The sequence below is a fragment of the Pseudozyma hubeiensis genome (genome assembly GCF_000403515.1).
Source record: "Pseudozyma hubeiensis SY62 DNA, scaffold: PHS27, whole genome shotgun sequence".
NCBI lineage: Eukaryota > Fungi > Basidiomycota > Ustilaginomycetes > Ustilaginales > Ustilaginaceae > Pseudozyma > Pseudozyma hubeiensis.
In genome coordinates, this window is record NW_012133809.1 from 279,190 (window position 1) to 293,185 (window position 13,996).

General features: G+C 56.3%; 7 protein-coding genes across 7 annotated transcripts; 3 read left to right on the forward strand and 4 right to left on the reverse strand.

Annotated features, from left to right (window-relative positions):
• Positions 1–557: 557 nt before the first annotated feature.
• On the forward strand, positions 558–2,831 carry PHSY_002693 (hypothetical protein; the record flags this gene model as incomplete). Its single annotated transcript, XM_012333315.1, has 1 exon — positions 558–2,831. The coding sequence occupies one exon, from the start codon at positions 558–560 to the stop codon at positions 2,829–2,831; it is 2,274 nt and encodes a 757-aa protein (XP_012188705.1).
• Positions 2,832–2,959: 128 nt separating this feature from the next.
• On the reverse strand, positions 2,960–3,988 carry PHSY_002694 (ferredoxin/adrenodoxin reductase; the record flags this gene model as incomplete). Its single annotated transcript, XM_012333316.1, has 1 exon — positions 2,960–3,988. One exon carries the CDS (start codon positions 3,986–3,988, stop codon positions 2,960–2,962), a length of 1,029 nt encoding a protein of 342 aa, XP_012188706.1.
• A 772-nt stretch (positions 3,989–4,760) lies between these two features.
• Positions 4,761–6,443, forward strand: PHSY_002695 (hypothetical protein; the record flags this gene model as incomplete). Its single annotated transcript, XM_012333317.1, has 1 exon — positions 4,761–6,443. One exon carries the CDS (start codon positions 4,761–4,763, stop codon positions 6,441–6,443), a length of 1,683 nt encoding a protein of 560 aa, XP_012188707.1.
• Positions 6,444–6,582: 139 nt separating this feature from the next.
• PHSY_002696 (hypothetical protein) lies at positions 6,583–9,651 on the reverse strand (the record flags this gene model as incomplete). The annotated part of the gene is made up of 1 exon (XM_012333318.1): positions 6,583–9,651. The coding sequence occupies one exon, from the start codon at positions 9,649–9,651 to the stop codon at positions 6,583–6,585; it is 3,069 nt and encodes a 1,022-aa protein (XP_012188708.1).
• Positions 9,652–9,680: 29 nt separating this feature from the next.
• Positions 9,681–10,196, reverse strand: PHSY_002697 (hypothetical protein; the record flags this gene model as incomplete). The annotated part of the gene is made up of 1 exon (XM_012333319.1): positions 9,681–10,196. One exon carries the CDS (start codon positions 10,194–10,196, stop codon positions 9,681–9,683), a length of 516 nt encoding a protein of 171 aa, XP_012188709.1.
• A 583-nt stretch (positions 10,197–10,779) lies between these two features.
• PHSY_002698 (S-(hydroxymethyl)glutathione dehydrogenase) lies at positions 10,780–11,913 on the forward strand (the record flags this gene model as incomplete). The annotated part of the gene is made up of 1 exon (XM_012333320.1): positions 10,780–11,913. One exon carries the CDS (start codon positions 10,780–10,782, stop codon positions 11,911–11,913), a length of 1,134 nt encoding a protein of 377 aa, XP_012188710.1.
• A 175-nt stretch (positions 11,914–12,088) lies between these two features.
• Positions 12,089–13,705, reverse strand: PHSY_002699 (pantothenate transporter; the record flags this gene model as incomplete). The annotated part of the gene is made up of 1 exon (XM_012333321.1): positions 12,089–13,705. One exon carries the CDS (start codon positions 13,703–13,705, stop codon positions 12,089–12,091), a length of 1,617 nt encoding a protein of 538 aa, XP_012188711.1.
• Between the last annotated feature and the right edge of the window lie 291 nt (positions 13,706–13,996).

Genomic DNA, 13,996 nt, shown 5'->3' on the forward strand with positions numbered 1-13,996 from the left:
AGTAAGCATGAATCGCTGCGCCCTTGAAGCGGGCGAGCTTCTGAGGAAACGCTTTGAAGGGCTAGATGGCTGCTGAAAGCGAATGCTGATCTTGCTGCTCGAGTGCAGAGCGGAACTTGAAAGACGGTGACGACCAGCTGCCTCTTCTTGACCGCAAACAGGCGTAACGGATTACGCGGGTCATCCATCTAATTTGGCCGGCAATTGGAGGCGCAACAAATCAACGACTTTACACGCAGGCGCATGAGCTGTCAGGGTCTCGTGTCACAACGACACCGGCTCAGTGTCATCCTCAGCCGTTCCTCGCCTCCCTTGCTTCCACTCTGTCAGCTTTTCATCTGGTCAAGCTCATATCTCCCTTTGTCTCCATCCACGATCGACATCGGACAGTCGACCTGCTCGCTCCCACATCCGGTCGCCGCGAAGCAAAGGTCATGCAACAACCATTCGACGCTTCGGAACGGTGATTAATGAGCCATCACCCTCCAGAATCAGCAACTCCAGGCACTTGAGCTCGTTAGCGCTGCGCATGCGTCCCAGCACCACCATTCGCTAGCATGTCCGACATCATCCGCGAGTATCTCTCGCTGCCTTCCGCTACTCGACTCGATTCTCCGACACAAACTCGCCAGTGGCTCGACGCTCTGCTCACCGGCGGTCTCCCCGTGCTCGGATCCGTCAGCGACTCGATACGTTCCAAACTTGCTACTGCGGTGCTCAACGACGTAGCTGCTGCCTCGGGTTCGCGTCAGGGCGATTACCTGCTCAATGTCAGGACGAACCTTCGATGGGATTCCAACATCAGACTCTCGGCCTTGAGGCTGCTCAAGGAGCTTAGCCGTCTTCCTGGCGGCAGCGCGCCGCTCGCTAAACCAGAAGCGCTGCGTATCCTCCTGCAACAGGTCGACTTCCCCAAGCAGCGAGTCCGAAGGATTCCCTCGAATACCGCCTCTGCGACCTCGATGTCCGCTCCTCCGAACCTCTCCGCCTCCAATACCGCTTACACGTTCGGATCCATCGCGAAATCCTTGCGGCGTGCCGTCAGCAGGCGCGGCTCGCAGCAGGCAGACCGCCGTCTCTCCAAGGATAAGGATGCTCCGTCTTCAGACAGCGGCGGTGAAGACTATGATACGGGCGCAGACCCCGACTGGCCTATCACCGACATGGCGCTGCGCTGTCTCAACAATGCTCTCTTTCTAAACGAGGACGCTCGACTTCCCTTTTCTAGCGACGAGGTGGGCGGCGGACACATTGCAGTAGCGCTTCTCTCACGACCTCAAGATACACCTGCAGACATTCTCTTTCTTGGCGGACGACTCCTCTTCTTCAGCACCTTGTTCGAATCGCCCTTCAACAAGACGGCCGTGACCACTCTGAATGTGGTCAGCATCTTAGCCATCTGCGTCGATGCGCTCGTCAAGGCCTTGGTGGAAAAAGCCGCCAACCCAAATGCTGCGTCCTCACTCCTCGTTGCCAGCGGAAGCGAAGCTCAGCTCAACATGGCGCTATCTGATCTGCTCAAAGCCTATTTCAACATCTGCCTCTACTATCCACGCATCGTTCAGGCCGAAGCCAAGCAGCAGCAGCAGCAGCAGCAGCAGCAGCAGCAGCAGCAGAAAAACGAAGCGAGCGCATCATCATCGAAAGCCCAAGGCGAATCGCAAGCCCCTGTTGTTGGCGAAGCCTTCGACGCAGAGCTTCTCGGGATGCTGCGGCCGCTCGTCTCGGTCATCACCATGCTTTCGCTGCCCTCAACGGTGCCCTTGATGCCACCGTTCACGCACGCCATCGCCGCTTTGCTCAACTATCCCCTCGCTAACGTCAAACAGGAGATTTTCGGTCACCAAAGGGCTTCGGCTGGCTCACCACCTGCTCCTACGGCTCCGATCTCGTCCTCTTCCACCCAAGCGCTACAATCTGCGCCAGCGTACATCAGTCGGCTGATTTCCTTTGCGGATCTGATGCTATCGCGCTACATGGCAGCACCGCTGGCACATGATGACGGCCGACGATTGCCTGAGGACGTAGACGCAAAGGCAGTCAAGCAGAAGGCAGGTGCAGACGGCATCGATCTCGAAGACACGCTCGAGCCGCTCATCCTCTTACTAAGAAAGACGGCTGCCGAGGACGACTCTCTACGATCCACGCTCGCATCCATCCTCCTGCCCGCCGATCTCGACCGCGGTATCGCTCTCGATCGCCGTCTCGATGTTCTTGGCAGGATGGTGAGGCTCATGTCTTCGGTGACGCTTGCTCGACTCGCACGAGCCTCTGGCGAGCTGTTGCTTTCGCTCTGCAACGGCGATGCCAAGCAGATGACCGAGACGATCGGGTACGGTCCATGTGCAGGCTTCCTCATGAATACGGGGCTCGCCTCGGCGTTGCCATCCGGGTCAGCCGCTACCGCCGGCGCCAATGGAAGGACAGTGGATCCAATCACGGGCGAGTACGAGCCGACGGAAGAGGAGAAGGCGATGGACGAGATCAACCGAATGACAGAAGAGGAAAAGGAAGCAGAGGCCGAGAAGCTGTTTGTGCTGTTCGATCGTATGAACAAGACGGGCGTGGTGCAGGTACGACACCCCATGGCTGAGGCACAGGAGTCGGGCAGGTTCCAGGAGCTGGATGAGAAGGCGGAGAAGAAGGAGCGCGAAAGGGCAGAGAGGGAGGATGAGGAGGTGGAGAGGGAGGTGGAGAGGGAGATGGCAGCGCACAAGAAGAGAAAGGAGGAGGCCAGGGTGCGCGCGCAGAAGCTTGTTCAGCGGTCGCAGGGGACCGAGGCAGCGCATGAGGAAGCGCCGAAAGGAGGTCAGGCTCAGAACGTCTCCTAAGTCACTTTTCACTGCTATCATCTTACGTTTACACATGCATCGCAGCACCTTCCTTTCACAGCATAGACACACACAAATCTGCATTGCCTTATAAAACCTTTTTTTTCGCCCACACCAATCCGCATGCCTCAGCCCATCTTCTCCACCGCGTCCAACATCGGCACTATGTTGACCAACAAATGCCCCAGCACGGCGGCACACACCGCGACCACGGTGATCAACGTCACCGCCCTTACAGCTGTGAGCAGTTTCGCGGGTGGGGTGGGTACCTGCAGCACGAGGGTCCCACTTGTGGAGGTGTGAGCTACGACCTTATCGGAGGAGGAGAGGTGATTGGTGAGGAGGGGTTTGAGGTGGATGTGGGAGGCGGGGAGGAGGGAAGTTGGTGAGCGGGTGGAGGAGGAGGAGGAGGGGCAGGAGATGTAGAGGGTTGGATGGGTGAGGGTGAGTTTGAGATGCTGGGGTGAAGATGTGGGGGAGATAGGGATGAGTTGGTGGAACAGTTCGGCGAAGGATGTTGAAAAGGATGGGTTGGCGTCGGAATCGATGGTTGGATGGTACCGTACGTGCAGTGGTATTTGGACTTTGAACAGCCCACCGTCTGTCCTCAACAGCTCGTCCACGGGAATGACGACGGTACTTCGTTCCTGCTTGAACTCCTGCCTTTGCCGCATCTGACCCTTCGCCTTGACCCGAACCTTTTTAGAATCCAAACTGACTCTCACCGCACCACCTTCCACCTCCCTCCTCTCCACCTCCTGCGCTTTTCGCCTCAGTGCCGCCCCAAGCAGATCTTGCAAATCCACTCCACCACCTTCTTGCTCCTCATCGTCATCCGAACGCTCCCACCACTGTCTGCTCGTCCTCCCTTGCATCGAACGAGAAGTCCACCCAACCGCATGCTCCAGTTCCAGCCCCGAAGTAGAAATCACCTGCCCACGCGAGCCACTACCGCTTCCGACGATGGGATTGCTGGCGGTGAACGGATCGTAGAATACGCCGCTGGGTAGGTTGATGAGGAGATTCGCGCTGCATGAGGCATGGGAGATGGAGCTGGGGATGGTTGTGCGTGCGAGAGTGATGGAGAGGGTTGGGTGGAAGGTGTTTGCGTTGAGGAGGGTGGTGGTGAGTGCACCGAGGGATGTTGAGGTTGTCATGGCGGTGAAAGATCCGCTGGAGGTGAAGGGACGAGAAGCGGAAGACAGGGACGGAGAAAGAAGTGATTGGTGATTGAGAGGGGAAGAAGAAATGCGGGGAGAAAACCGACTTTCACGCGTTCAACGATGATGGACCGAGCGCGTATTTGTTCAGCTCAACCACCTTTTTCTGACAGCGGAGAAATTTACCGCACCACCAAAACTGGCTGTGTATGCTTCAGCCCGGCATGAGATCGCCTCGTCACCAGGGCTTGATCTTGGATGATTGAGCTCAAGTTGCTTGTTTGAATCATTCATGTACAGTATCATGGGCTTTCCAGATTTCAGGTACATCATGCCCCGACTTCTTCGTTCTACGTTGGCGTTCGAGTGGTAGTAGCATCGTGTTGGCGTGTCGTCATGCAGACGTCGATTACTGTATTTGCTTGCTGTCGCAGTGGCGAACCAGACCATTGTGCAGAATCGGGAAATGATGAGAATGTCATGAAGACAAATGGTCCGGATATGAGGCTATGCTGCCGGAGCGTGGATGTGGGTTTCTGTTTGCGTGGGAGTCGGTGGGATCGACGATCGAGTTGGATACAACGGGCTAGAGCAAGATGTTGGCTGGGAGTTCATAGCATCTGCCTTTCCTCCCTCATGATTCCTCCTTGCTTCTTCTTGAAGCTGCCTATCACAAGACTGGCGCTACTCGCTTGTGGTCCATCGGCAAGATCAGTTTCCTTCCCGTTCTCCATCACTGACCTTCCCCGCTACAGCATCCTTCAGCACGATGAATTTCTTCGCCAGCTCCCTAGCCGTCCTCCTTCTTTCCTCCCTCCTCATCCTTCCCGCACATGCAGCTCGCGGCACAACCGCATCCACACCCTCGTACCCAAACACCCCAACCACCCCGCAACCGGACACCGCGTCTCCCCCATCACGCGTGGTGTTCGACGACGAGGATCCCGAAGCTTCCCGCGTCGCCTGGCTACGCGGACGAGCAGGAGGTTCCGGCACAAACTTTATCGAGGATCGACTGATCCACCCCAGCTCCAGCTTTGTCTTGCCGGAGCGTGAACCAGCGGGACGCGAAAGGGCAGGCGCCGGGGAGGTGTTTGTTTTTCGAGCGAAGAAGGTCGATCGTGGTAAGAAGAGTACAGAGGTTCCGGTGGAGAGGGTGGAGGGGAATTTGAGAGGGGAGGACGGAGAAAGGAGGGAGAGGACTGGTAGGAGTGGAAGTAGTAGGGGTAGGCAGAGGTTCAATGAAGGTGGGCTGCGGCGTGGGGGGTCGAAGGATAGAACTATGGGTTGGAGCGGTGAGCAGGAATCACCTGTTTCGCCTGATCGTGATGTTCGAGAGGAGCGTACCTTTGGTCGGACAATTCCAGTAGAGGGTGGGCAACACTCGCTCAACATCGATGCCCAACACGGACTGGGGCTTCGATCTGAAAGCCCAACTCGATGGGCGTTGGACAATGTAGCGTCAAGATTGTCGTCTCTCGACCTCAACAATCCCCACACCACCTCACCACGAGCGTCTCTGTCTCCCACCAGCGATTCCGAATATCACTTCCACGATGCACGATCCGCCGAGATCTCCAGCGCATCCCCTCCATCTCCCCACTTTCCAGACCTTCACTCTGGCGGCACCAGCACACCCCGTACGCCACCGCCACCTCCTCCGAAACTAGCTCCCTATCGAATGTGGAGCGCTGCATCCGCCCTACCCCACGTCAACATCCCTTACACCAAGCTCACCTCCATCCCACCTTCCTATCCTCACTGGCAATCTTCGCTGTCCGCTCTACGCGAGAATGAATGGACGAATCAGCTCGATGCACGCGTGAAATGGGCTGCTGAGAATCGAATCGATACCTCTCGTCCCGCACGTGTTGTCACTCCCTTCGGTGCTGTCACTGGTGGTGATATCGACACAGGTCTATCTCCACGCTTCATCGATGATCCTTCCAACCCACCACCTCGACTCGACAGCGTCCTTCTAACAGGTACTCAAAGAAGAATCCACGCATTTCGAGAGCTAGTCGAACTCATACCCCCCGCACTCACCCACCACTCCAAAAACATCTACAACACCCATACCGACGACATCGACAAAGACATTCACCCCGCAGTCCATCCAATCCAATACATCAACTCCATATTAAGAGACAAAAACGCCGCTGTCATCCTCGAAAATTCCATCCACTCCGATCTCCACGATACCCTTGCAAACGTCCCCAAAGAAGCACTCTCCCACCTCCAACGAGATCACAAAAGATCCGGCGCCAGAAGAGACCATACCACCTCAGTCGAACAGCTTCTCGGCACCGACTATGCCCTGCACAACACATTCTGGTATCCCTACTACCACAATAAGCCCGCTTTCAAGATCAACAATCCCCTCGATACGCCTTTGGAGCACTTTGCCGCTTTCAGCCCGTTCGCCGATGCTGTTGCGCTCAAGAAGGTCTAGAGGCGATGGTAGGATGCCTTCCACTTTGTGAGTTATTCATCGCCCTTGTCTCGCTGTTATACACGCACAGTCTTTGGTCGGCTTCTTCGCCCGAATTTGCGATGGACAGGACCTCTCGATTTTTGCATGTTTGTAATCATCAGTGATCGGTACCATTGAACAAGAACCAGATCTCCTTGAAATCCAGTCTGTTGCCTTTCACCAGCTTGCTTCCCTCTAGAGCCGCTTTCGCCAACGCTCTCTTCTTCTCCTGCAACTTCAAGATCCTCTCTTCGACCGTGTCCTTGATGCTGAGCTTGTAGATGGTCACGTCTCTGGTCTGCCCAAGTCTGTGGGCTCGGTCAAAGGCTTGCTCCTCGATCTGCGGATTCCACCAGAGATCCATCAAGATGACTTTGCTGCAGCTGGTCAAGTTGAGACCCGTGCTACCTGCCTTGAACGAGATGAGGATCACAGTGACCGAAGGGTCGACGCGAATGCGTTCGAGCGCCGACTCGCGTTCCTGAGGCTTCATGGATCCGTCGTAGCGCACGTAATTGAAGTGATGACGTCGCAGATGCGGCTCGACAATGTTGAGGAAGGAGGTGAACTGTGAAAAGACAATCGTTTTTTCGGTCGCGTCACCGGCGCGGATCTGCGACAGAAGCGAGATCATCTTGCGGATCTTGGTAGAGCCAAAAGAGGATGCGAACAGGTCCTGTGGATGGTTGGTGGCAATGGCGATGCAATCGATGCAGAGACGACGACTCGCAAGATTCGGGTTGACAGCAGCCATGAGGTCGCCTGGATCGTTGGGTGTCTCGGCAGAAGGTGCGGCAGCATTGGCAGAGACCTCGACGTGGCACTGGTCACAGCGTTTGGCCTTGACACTCAGGCCCGAAAGCATGGCAGCCAGTCCGTCATCGTCGTCGTCATCTTCTTCCTCGTCGGCTACGTTGGCGACAGGGTGCTGAGAAGAATGCTCAGCAGTGGCAGCAGAGCCCATGGCACCTGCATCTGTACGCAAGCTGCCGGTGACCATGGCGGGATGGCTGCATGCCTGGCGCAGCCTGAGCAGCAGCACGAGTCCCGCAATCATGTTTGCCTTTTTGCCAGTGGCTCTTTGGCGCTCGTCTTCCTTTTCGAAGGCTTCCCTGATCCTCTCCTGTAGACCAAGGTAAAACTTCTTCTCTTCAGGACTGTCGAACTCGAGCTCGAGCAGCTCGAGATTGCGTTTGGGTAGATTGAGGATGGACTTGCCGTCGTCCATCTTTGCCTCTTTCGTACGACGCAGCATGATGGTTTGCAGCACGAAGCAGAGTCGTTTCATTCCCCAATTGACTCTGTTTTGATTGTTCGACTTGAGCGGCTCGCCAATCTTCTCCCTGAAATGCTGAAAGTCATCGAACGGCTGCACGCGTAAGAAGTGGATGAGCGAAAACATCTCATAGGCATCGTTCTGAAGCGGTGTGCCGGTGAGGCACCATCGAGATTCGGCGTTGGCAGCGAGAAGGAAGCAGGCACGGGAGCACTTCGCCTTGTGGTTCTTGATGTTTTGTGCTTCGTCAAGCACAATACGGAGCCAGGACGACTCGAATAGAGGCGTGGGCATGATCTTCTTGACGGCTTTTGCGATCGGAGCGTCGGCTGCAAACGAGTCGTCCGAGTCCTCGGAATCGACTTCGTTGGGCTTAGCGTCTAAGCCAGACTCGGCATCGGAATCGACGCGAGACAACCGAACAGTGGAATGAGAAGCCGATTTGGACTTTGAGCTGGATTTCGACTTGGATGTCGACTTTGTAGAAGACGTGGAGAGCGGCAGAGCACCCTTCGCTTGTGCTTCGAGTTTGGAGAGGTAGTTGCCGTACTCGCTAGCCACGGTGGTGTAGGTGGTGATGACCACATCGAATTTGGTGAAGTGGGAAGCCTTTTTGGCGCGCGATGGACCGTGGTAGAGGTAAACTTTCAAGCCTGCCTGTGTCTTTTCGGCGACTTCGCGCTCCCACTGCTTGATGACGGCAAGAGGAGCAATAATGAGGGTCGTCTTGGATGCCATCTCTCGACGAGGGAGCAGCTCGAGGGGCAATGATTCTGTCGCTGCTGCTGCTGCTGCTGCTGCTGCTGCTGCTGCTGCTGCTGCTGCTGCTGCTGCTTGATCGACGCCGTTCTGACCGTTGCCTCCTGCTGCCTTCTTGCCGCGTTTGCCAGCCGCACCCTCTGCTGGTATTTCGAGGTCGATAGTGGAGGAGTCTTGACCGGGTCTGTTCGAGACGATGAGAGCAAGCGTCTGTACCGTTTTGCCAAGACCCATGTCGTCGGCAAGAATGCCTGCTTTGGCCTTGCCCTTTTCACGCTCGCGCATCCAGGTGACGCCTTGCACCTGGTGAGGCAGGAGCAAGCACTTGAGGCCGGGTATGTTGGCGCTCGTCTTTGCATCGTCCGACACCTCAGTGACGTTGACCATGTTGGAGACGAGATCCTGGATTTGCTTGTCGCGCGTTGTGGCATCGATGGAAGGACCGATGGCAGCGTCAGTGGAGAAGGAGGTGTGGACGGGCACGGCAGCAGCCGCGACCGCGTCGGGTTCGTAGTCGTCACTCATGTAGAGTGCCTGTGCCTGTCGGTTCCTCGACTTGGAGGGAGAGGAGCGTTGAGTTAGTGGCGAGTGGTAGAAGGGGTTGTTGTTCTTGAGCGGCTGTGGTGGCGGTGTGCTTTTAGGAGAAATGAAGGGTATTTGAGAGGACTTGGAGTTGGGAGAGCGGAAAGGCTGAGATGCAGCAAAGCTGGAAGTGGACGAAGTGGGAGGTCTTGGTGGGAGGAGAGGAGGTCGAGATGAAGTCGAGGATGCGCTGCTTATATTTGCGGGTCTAGCCGATTGAAAAGGGTTCTGACGAGAAGCCGCACCGATAGGCGAAGACTCGCCAAAGACGATCGGATCTGTGCGAGAGCCTGTGCCTCTATTGGGCGTAGATGTACTTGCGCCATTGAGGCTTGACTGAGTGGTGTTTGACGGAGCAAAGGGCGCTAGAGGCGGCTGATAGAGTTTGACCTTGGGAGGTGGGGCGTGCTTGTTGCGGTGCGGTAGGGAAGAGATGGCTGGATTCGAGCTTGCAGATGAAGAGGAAGAGGAAACCGACGTCGAGCGCCCGGAAGGTTGATAGGACGAGGACGAGGCCGCCAATCCCTGCTCGCGCCGCGCCTGTTCCATGGCAGCCAGCTGCTCCTCCATGATTCTTCTGCGCATCGCCTCCATCCTGGCTAGAGTTCTGGTGAGCTATCTATGTTCGTTGCGAGTGCCTCTTGCGGCGAGAGACGGGCACAGTTCGATTCGGGAAGATGCTGCGATTCGTAGGCGATGCAGCAGCCTGTTTGGGCTGAGTATCGGGTCAGCCGTCTCCGATCGGAATCAGCGATTTGTAACGACGACGTATCGAGCCTTGATGCCGCTGAGAAGCTTGTTGGGAACACCAGCAGTGAACCAGTATGTGCGTGGTTTCGGATCGTGTTCCGTTCTGTCGTCGTTGGCGTGGGACTGACCGATGTGACACGCAAACAGCCCCCGAGCTCGACGGCGATGTGATGTGATGATTGAACGTCTGGCCGATCCCAACTGTTTTGGCTGAAGTCACAAACACATGCAGCCTTGCGCACAAAACGTTTAATTTCTCGAGAAACAACAGCAAGCCAGCCGCCTCGAGGTGTGGAGAGAACAACACTTCGGTTTCGCAGAAGCCAACGCGCGCGTTCATTCGGATCGGCCCGATGCAGTGTCATTCAAGAGATTCTGTCCGATGCCGCGTCGAAAATGGCAGGCGGCAGCTAGAAACCGTGCGAGAGCTCTGCTTCCGCCAAAGAGCGGATATCGAGGCAGCAAAGCCTCCACTTGATGAGCGAGGGCGGTACAACACGCTGCAAAGACGGAGCAACCACCTGTCTACCTCCAAGAGGCTTGTCCCTCTTTGTAGCTGCAAGGATACTCTGCACTGAACACTGCATGTGTTCGATGATCAGATGCGAGGGGAACAGGCAGAGCAAGAGAGTATGGCAGGTTGGCGCGGTGAGCACTTCAGTCAGAGAACGGTAAGTCAATCACCGGGAAATGTGACCAAGGAACCGTAATTTCGCTCAGTCATCCGCTAACGTGGGCCGAAATTCTTCACACGACATCTCTGTCACTTTCCGCTGTACGCCGCCGCTCAGGCCAGCCATTCAGACGGAGCGCTCCGGCTGCAGTACTCCCACTCTTCCATCCATTCTGCTCTAACCTGACTCTTGCCTTCCGACTTTCATCACCACCACTCATCGGATCAACCTTGGTAACAATCCCCGGATAGCTCCGTTAATCATACACGCAAACATGACCAAAGGCGAAACCATCAAGTGCAAGGCCGCCGTCGCCTGGGAAGCCGGCAAACCCCTGTCGATCGAAGAGGTTGAAGTTCAGCCACCTCGTGCGGGCGAGGTGCGCGTTCAGATCACCCACACCGGTCTCTGCCACACCGACTCCTACACGCTCTCCGGCTCCGACCCTGAGGGTGCCTTCCCCGCCATTCTCGGTCACGAAGGCGCCGGTATCGTCGAGTCGGTCGGCGAAGGCGTCGAGGACGTCAAGGAGGGCGATTCGGTCATCCTGCTCTACACTGCCGAGTGCCGCAAGTGCAAGTTCTGCAAGTCGGGCAAGACCAACCTCTGCCAGGCGGTGCGTGCCACCCAGGGTCAAGGTGTCATGCCGGACAAGACTAAGCGTTTCAGCTGCAAGGGCAAGGAGCTCTTCCACTTTATGGGCACCTCCACCTTCTCCCAGTACACGGTCGTCTCGCAGTACTCGCTCGTCGCCATCGACCCCAAGGCGCCACGCGACAAAACCTGCTTGCTCGGATGCGGTGTTACCACCGGATGGGGTGCCGCCACTCACACCGCCAACGTCGAGAAGGGCTCCACCGTAGCCGTCTTTGGTATCGGCTGTGTCGGTCTCGCCGTCCTCACTGGCGCTGTCGACGCTGGCGCAGGTCGCATCATCGCCATCGACACCAACGACAAGAAGGAGTCCTGGGCCAAGAAGTTTGGCGCCACCGACTTCGTCAACCCCTCCAAGCTCGGCGACAAGGACATCGTCTCTCACCTCGTCGAAATCACCGACGGAGGCCTCGACTACACCTTCGACTGCACCGGTAACGTCAAGGTCATGCGAAGCGCTCTCGAAGCTTGTCACAAGGGATGGGGAGTCAGCACCGTCATTGGCGTCGCTGCCGCTGGTCAGGAGATCGCTACGCGTCCCTTCCAGCTCGTCACCGGCCGCAAGTGGCAAGGTTCCGCATTCGGCGGTGTCAAGGGCAGGACCGAGCTGCCTGGTATCGTCGACAGGTACTTGAACGGCACCTTCAAGGTCGACGAATACATCACTCACACCTCGAACCTAGACGACATCAACAAGGGCTTTGAGTACATGAAGCAAGGCGAGTGCGTCCGATGCGTCGTAAAAATGTCGTAGAGCCGTCTCTATCTCTCTGCAAATGGTGGCGCATCGCACAGCAATCAAAAATGTGATCCGCAATTCTCACACGCGCACGCGCAGAACGTTTGTGCAGCAACTCAAAATGAATGGTGATTTGTATCTGTGAGAACGCGAAAAGTGAAGCAAGGAGCAGCATTGACAAGGACTGCTCTTATGCGTCGTTTCTAGGAACGATGACAGTCTGGCACGTGTCCAGGTTGTGGTAGACGAGGTTGGACTGGAAGAACTCCATGCCGAGTAGCCAGACTTTGAGGTCTTTGTTGGAGGGGAACATTTGTTCTACCTGCGGGCTGCCTATGAGGGAGAGTTGGCACTGTTCGGTTTGGGATTTTGGGTTTGGTTTGATGTGAGAGGTGAGGTCGAGAGGGTTAGGAGGGGGGGAGGGGGGTGAAGTGGTTAGGAGGGAGAGGGAGAGACGTTTGTGGATGGATCGTTTGCGGAGTGTGATGGGGAGGAGAGTGGTGAGGTCGTGAACGAGACCTTGGATGCCCTTGACAGCATCGTCGAGGAGGTAGCTTTTCCAGCGGTTGACGCCGTCGTACGTGCTTCGTTTGGTCCAGTCTTCGTCCTGGGGATCTTCTCGGTCGTGTTTGGATTGCACGAATTGTCCATCCGGCTGGACACTTCTTCGAACCGCTTCGAAACGCACTTTCTGTCCACCGATCGAGATTCCCATCTTGAGATCGGATTCGCAGCTAGTCTTGCCCAGAACGGCGGATGTTCCTGCAGGAGAAGACGTGGTGATCGAGTTCTGAAGCGAAAAGATCTTGGATACTTCGGAAGGTGGTGCGATGATTCCACTCGTACCACTGTCGAGGAGTAGAGCATCGATACGGATGTCCGGGAGAGGCGTGTCGTTGAGGGTGAATTGCAGGTCGTTTCGATGTGCGATGCCCCAGAAGGGATGAGTGGGGAAAGTCGATCCGGAGGAAGGATCGATGGTGATGGCATTGGAGTAGTTGTAACCGAAAGACGTTTGAGGGAGGGAAGTGCCGGTTAGGGGAAAGACGATCTCGCCCGTGGGTGTGGTGTTGGTGATGGTGGAGGGGGAGAAGTCGATGTAGAAGTGGGATGAACCTGTCATGCCTAAAACCTGACGGTGGGAGGGGGAGAGGTAGGAGTGGAGAAAGGATGTATCTAGTGAAGGCAGTTTGCCCGCCTCACCATGACCACTAGGATGAGGAGGGGAACGCTTTCCCTTCCCACCACTCCCTCCTTGACCGCCAGGAGGTTTGACAAGACTCAAAGGAGGACTCAACCCCAGAATCCCCTGCGCACCCTTCAAATCACCCAACTCGGTCAACCCGATCGTCACATTCCCACCTTTAGCCCCACCCCCCGCTCGCTCCCCACTACCCTCATTCAGGTACGCTTGATCTTCGATGAAATGGATCGCAGGTTTCACAGGTCCCTTTCCATCCGGTTGAGGCTTAGTGGTAATGTAACCCGTCGCTCCACCCAGGTCGGGCTGACCGGCACCCTGCGGATCAAACGTGGAAGAGCTAGGGTGGAAGGACGAGTTTTGAAGGACGAGGAAGGGGGAGCCCGTGTCGACGATGAGATTGTAGGTGGAGTGCGAGGTGCCGATGGAGATGGAAGCAGTCATGAGGGAGGAGGTTGGTTCGAAGGTGAGCGGGACCACGAGCGAGTGCGTGTCCCTGCGGTAGATAGTGGCGGTCGAGAAGGTGGAGGTGTGGAGAAGGAGCATGAGAATGACGGGCAAGGTTGCCAGCAACCAGCGGTGAAAGAGGGCGAGCATCATGGTCATCGAGTTTTGAATCGAAATGCCGATGAACGAAGTGATCGACAATCGAGCGATGAAAGAGGAGTGGAATAGGAAAGGAGATGAGCGGACGTCAGACGACACCTGTCCTTTCCTTTTGTCTCTTCCCCTCATCCCTCACGAATCCAGTTCGATGTCCTGCGTTCATGAGGCATAGCTACTGTGTCCCACCAATACCAGTCTTCCCTCCTCCAACCCACCTATGGTTGACCCCGGCACGCACATCCGTTTTTACCTGATACGCGTACCGATGCTCGCCCCACCACCACTTGCAGA